This window comes from Convolutriloba macropyga, chromosome 1 (assembly GCF_964194025.1).
Source record: "Convolutriloba macropyga chromosome 1, txConMacr16.3, whole genome shotgun sequence".
NCBI lineage: Eukaryota > Metazoa > Xenacoelomorpha > Acoela > Convolutidae > Convolutriloba > Convolutriloba macropyga.
Window position 1 is genome coordinate 64,888,846 of NC_134468.1, and position 6,000 is coordinate 64,894,845.

Sequence of the window (6,000 nt, forward strand, 5' to 3'; positions counted from 1 at the left end):
TCAAAAGTCTTGACCAATCAAAAATTGGCACAAAGGAGGAGAGGACGACAGGTCTAGCGGTTTATGCTGATCGTAGACCGCTTCAGCGTATGCGGAAATCAACTGAAGAGAGACTAATTTGACATTCCCTTGAGTTACTGAGGAGATTAAACGGCTATATTTTGTTGAAACGTGGAAAGCAAGGTTAAAACGGGGATGGCAAATGGAAGACTAAAAGATCAAAGTTTCAACGATCTTGTCAAATTTGAGCATCTAAATTGGAAAAAGCGAAGCGGTGCTAACACAAAAACCCAATTTCCAACAAAGGTAGGAATTTTAAGCGAAGACACCAGAGGATCACGTAACACAAGCGACAGAAGTTCATGCAGTTTAGCCAATGAAGAAATCGAGGAAAATTAACGGAAGGGAAGTGCAACAAACTAATTCCTTCGGTTACGGTGAAAGATTGAACAACAGTACAGCCGCGAAACGAGCTCGTTCTCGCGAAATAGCGTGATTCTGAGTACCAAATACTTGGAACACAGATGCATTCCACCGCCATTAAAGAAGTCTTAAGTTCCATCGCGTCATCACTTTTTACACAGCATCCTACTAGCACTTGCAGCACTTCAACAAATTGTGCATTGGAGATTACCGCTTCTTAACCGTTAGACCTTTTTCTCAATTTGTCCCAGACGGATCCCACGGAGAAATTAGCTTTAGAGTTTGGGCAAAAAGCTGCAATAGAGGGGAAATTTTTACAGTTTTTGTTAGTCTTTGATGCAGAACACGAACGATCCGCAGAGTAGTAAACTTTGTTAAATGACGGCCAGTCACTTATCGACACTCATAAAACCAGATCAACGAATCATTTTTGTTAAAATATAGCCATAGATTATCGACAACGTAACTTATCTATGTGTTAAACGCGTTGAATTACATATGTTAGCAGCTCTGCCAAGTCATCTAATTCAAAGACGGGGTAACCAGAATTGATAGTACCCAATCTACGGTTGAAGCATAGAATCTATAGTTCATCTTAAAGTCTCCTCTAGCTATTCAAAATTTTGCTGAAATATACTCAAAGTCATAAACTTCAGGAACAGCTGTCTTAAGTTTACGTTACCTCATTATAGCCTGAAAGATTACTTAACTGAAAATCATTGGTGTCTTCATATATATTGTTATTTAACTTTTCATTTTTTCATTTCTAAAGTGTAGTCTACTCCCACTTAATATCGTAAAACTACTGTTTGAATTTTACTGCTTAATATTTTTTCTCACGAGAAAATGTGGTATACTCAACTCATCTCAAATACTTTATGTTTTTGATACTTGGGTTGCCAGATAGTTTTGGTTGTGTTTTCGACAACGGGTAATTTAAATGATTTATATGTTCACTTTGTAAAGCTGCAGTTGGCCTTGTCTTAAGTTGATCCATGTGCTACTGATTTATTGCCGTTGGTCTTTTGTCTGCTAATACAGACAAAAAACTGTAGTCAAATCAATCTTTACAAAAGTTCTGGTTGGAACAGCTAATTTAGATAGTAATTGGAGGCCGCTCACACGTTAACATCATCTATATAGCACGATGGTAACAATTCTGACGAGATAAGGAATAAAAAAAATGGCACCTCGAAAATTGTTATGAGGTGGTTTGTGAAGGTTGCAAACCCTTTTAGGGATCTTCAATAGCAGAATGGCCTTAGTACTGAGGTGAACGGATAGCTAAGAGCATAAAATTGCGGTCGATGATTTTTTGCTCGAAAATTGAAATTTCTCTCGAAGCTTTTAGGAGGATTTCTATCGACTTTCACCTCTGATAACAATATGAATGGTGACTTTTTTACATTCAGTTATAGATTACTTTTTGATTCGATTAGTTTGGCCTCAGAACTGTATATATAATTCACTTTTTTCTCTTTTAGGTGGCCTTTATCTTTTACTAAAGATCTTATTATGGTTGACAAGATTCCATAAGACCATACATGACTTAGTATGATTACTAAGATGCTTATTGACAATAAGGGCATCGTTTTGTTGTTTGTTCACTTTTTGACTGAAAGTATGGTAAGACTTGTTGGTTTGATCTATTCTGGTCTATTGTAAAGCATCGATCAATTTTTTTATGATCTTAGTATGATGTCAAGATTTCATACAAGTCATATAGGACTTTGTATGGTTTCTAAGAATCATATATGACTTTGTATGATTGCTAGGAAGCAACACGTGATTGTAATTTTACTCTTTTTTCCTGCTAGTACACTCTGCAAGTAGACGTTATCCGAAACTCGCGTAGGCTTGAGATTAGTTCAGAACACAACTTTCTAACTTCAATTAATTCACTAAATATGCCATAGCTTTCACCACAGTAATTGGAAATGTTTGGCTGTGGGCTACATCTGCAGCTATCAAAGCTGTGAAAAAAGATTTCTACATTGATTGATCGCTATAATATAAACTGGCAGATCACATAACAGTTGCTGATGTACCTGGTTACTTCAGATCTAATTATGGTGTCATCAAGTTACTCAACTATGAATAAAACAATTTGAGTGATAATTTAAAAGATGCGCAGAAAAATGTTATAACTGACTTCAAAGATCGAATCGAACGCTGGGCGAACCGCGATAGTTATTGACATATTAGACGAACGTTATTGGCATATTCCAATCATGAGATATTCAATCAACGGAAAGATTCCATCTTCGTCCCCGTTTCCGAAAAGTGCATTTATTGCCTGTCTCATACTATAGGCTTCAAAAATGGCGTCGGATGAAGTGGTCGAATTGTTGCTCTCAAGTAAATTCTAATCATATTCCAATCATGAGATATTCAATCAACGGAAAGATTCCATCTTCGTCCCCGTTTTCGAAAAGTGCATTTATTGCCTGTCTCATACTATAGGTTTCAAAAATGGCGTCGGATGAAGTGGTCGAATTGCTGCTCTCAAGTAAATTCTAATCATATTCCAATCATGAGATATTCAATCAACGGAAAGATTCCATCTTCGTCCCCATTTTCGAAAAGTGCATTTATTGCCTGTCTCATACTATAGGCTTCAAAAATGGCGTCGGATGAAGTGGTCGAATTGTTGCTCTCAAGTAAATTCTAATCATATTCCAATCATGAGATATTCAATCAACGGAAAGATTCCATCTTCGTCCCCGTTTTCGAAAAGTGCATTTATTGCCTGTCTCATACTATAGGCTTCAAAAATGGCGTCGGATGAAGTGGTCGAATTGTTGCTCTCAAGTAAATTCTAATCATATTCCAATCATGAGATATTCAATCAACGGAAAGATTCCATCTTCGTCCCCGTTTTCGAAAAGTGCATTTATTGCCTGTCTCATACTATAGGCTTCAAAAATGGCGTCGGATGAAGTGGTCGAATTGTTGCTCTCAAGTAAATTCTAATCATATTCCAATCATGAGATATTCAATCAACGGAAAGATTCCATCTTCGTCCCCGTTTTCGAAAAGTGCATTTATTGCCTGTCTCATACTATAGGCTTCAAAAATGGCGTCGGATGAAGTGGTCGAATTGTTGCTCTCAAGTAAATTCTAATCATATTCCAATCATGAGATATTCAATCAACGGAAAGATTCCATCTTCGTCCCCGTTTTCGAAAAGTGCATTTATTGCCTGTCTCATACTATAGGCTTCAAAAATGGCGTCGGATGAAGTGGTCGAATTGTTGCTCTCAAGTAAATTCTAATCATATTCCAATCATGAGATATTCAATCAACGGAAAGATTCCATCTTCGTCCCCGTTTTCGAAAAGTGCATTTATTGCCTGTCTCATACTATAGGCTTCAAAAATGGCGTCGGATGAAGTGGTCGAATTGTTGCTCTCAAGTAAATTCTAATCATATTCCAATCATGAGATATTCAATCAACGGAAAGATTCCATCTTCGTCCCCGTTTTCGAAAAGTGCATTTATTGCCTGTCTCATACTATAGGCTTCAAAAATGGCGTCGGATGAAGTGGTCGAATTGTTGCTCTCAAGTAAATTCTAATCATATTCCAATCATGAGATATTCAATCAACGGAAAGATTCCATCTTCGTCCCCGTTTTCGAAAAGTGCATTTATTGCCTGTCTCATACTATAGGCTTCAAAAATGGCGTCGGATGAAGTGGTCGAATTGTTGCTCTCAAGTAAATTCTAATCATATTCCAATCATGAGATATTCAATCAACGGAAAGATTCCATCTTCGTCCCCGTTTCCGAAAAGTGCATTTATTGCCTGTCTCATACTATAGGCTTCAAAAATGGCGTCGGATGAAGTGGTCGAATTGTTGCTCTCAAGTAAATTCTAATCATATTCCAATCATGAGATATTCAATCAACGGAAAGATTCCATCTTCGTCCCCGTTTTCGAAAAGTGCATTTATTGCCTGTCTCATACTATAGGCTTCAAAAATGGCGTCGGATGAAGTGGTCGAATTGTTGCTCTCAAGTAAATTCTAATCATATTCCAATCATGAGATATTCAATCAACGGAAAGATTCCATCTTCGTCCCCGTTTCCGAAAAGTGCATTTATTGCCTGTCTCATACTATAGGCTTCAAAAATGGCGTCGGATGAAGTGCTCGAATTGTTGCTCTCAAGTAAATTCTAATCATATTCCAATCATGAGATATTCAATCAACGGAAAGATTCCATCTTCGTCCCCGTTTTCGAAAAGTGCATTTATTGCCTGTCTCATACTATAGGCTTCAAAAATGGCGTCGGATGAAGTGGTCGAATTGTTGCTCTCAAGTAAATTCTAATCATATTCCAATCATGAGATATTCAATCAACGGAAAGATTCCATCTTTGTCCCCGTTTTCGAAAAGTGCATTTATTGCCTGTCTCATACTATAGGCTTCAAAAATGGCGTCGGATGAAGTGGTCGAATTGTTGCTCTCAAGTAAATTCTCGATCAGAAATAGCAGTTCCAACATATTATAACCATGGCGTGGCGTTCATAGTTTTCAAGGCTGACTTTGAACTGCTAATGCATCTGGCAAATACGATCTATTAGAGATGTAATCTACATTGACGGACAGTTTAATAAGGGAAGTGTCCAAACGTTAACTCTGGTGTCCGAAGGGGACTCGTACTAACCAGGTAGCAAATATGTCCAGACCGTCCCAGGCGGAAAGTGTCTATGTCCAGACCGTCCCAGACGGAAAATGTCTATGTCCAGACTTTCGTGCGTTCACCAGATTTTCTTGCGTTCATGTCCAGACTTTCGTGCGTTCACAAGACTTCGTGCGTTCACCCTATTTTCGTGCGTTCATGTCCAGACTTTCGTGCGTTCACCCAATTTTTTTGTGTTCTTGTCTAGACTTTCGCGCGTTTATCAGACTTTCGTGCGTTCAAGTTCAGACTTTCTGGCGCTTTTTGATGTTTCCAGACTATTTAATTTTGGACGCATGAAGCCCGCCTCGAGCGTTCATCTTCGGTCTGGACATACTTGCTTCCGTCTGGGACCTCAACCTTGGTAGCAGCTTTCCTGTTAAACGTTTTGAAAGCTGTCTACATCCTCCTTACGCAGCTGAAAACAAGACATTGAAGTTTGCAACTGTTTTACCGTTACGATAAGTTTAGAGAAGAATGATTTCTATTGTTTTCATGGAAAGCGAAAAGTGTTTATTTTTGTTTGATCTATTATGGAGTAACTGAACTTCCGTTGAATCGATCAACTCCACTTCAATTCTGGCCCAAGCAAGACAAATATTACATAATCATTTTGTTATTGTTTCAAGTTTTTATCTCTTGATGATCTATTGAATGTTCGGTTAAGCGGGTAGTTATTGGTAAGTTAATGGCAAATTCAATAATGTTTTTTAAGTTTTGGCCTTGCAATTTTCAGTTTACAGGTAGAGATACTCTTTCTAATGGGGTGTTGAATACTGATGATCGCTATTAATGGTGGGGGCGTTAAGTGGCTCCTCATACGGGTTGTTTTCGTCAACATGAATGTTCCCTCCCTCTTGGCCATAACTATTAGACTCGCTGGTCGCATTGCT

General features: G+C 38.1%; 3 protein-coding genes across 3 annotated transcripts in view; 1 reads left to right on the forward strand and 2 right to left on the reverse strand.

Annotated features, from left to right (window-relative positions):
- Nucleotides 1-6,000, reverse strand: part of LOC142350648 (uncharacterized) — a 626,363-nt gene that overhangs the window by 177,387 nt on the left and 442,976 nt on the right. The window lies entirely within an intron of this gene.
- The window catches only part of LOC142341676 (splicing factor 3B subunit 2-like), a 542,910-nt gene that overhangs the window by 147,322 nt on the left and 389,588 nt on the right, over nt 1-6,000 (forward strand). The gene's annotated exons all lie outside the window — the stretch shown is intronic.
- LOC142345983 (tenascin-R-like) overlaps nt 5,518-6,000 on the reverse strand; it is a 20,229-nt gene continuing 19,746 nt past the window's right edge. The window contains exon 8 of the mRNA XM_075398490.1: nt 5,518-5,525. Coding sequence (XP_075254605.1) covers nt 5,518-5,525 — 8 coding nt within the window. The remainder of the gene's footprint in view (nt 5,526-6,000) is intronic.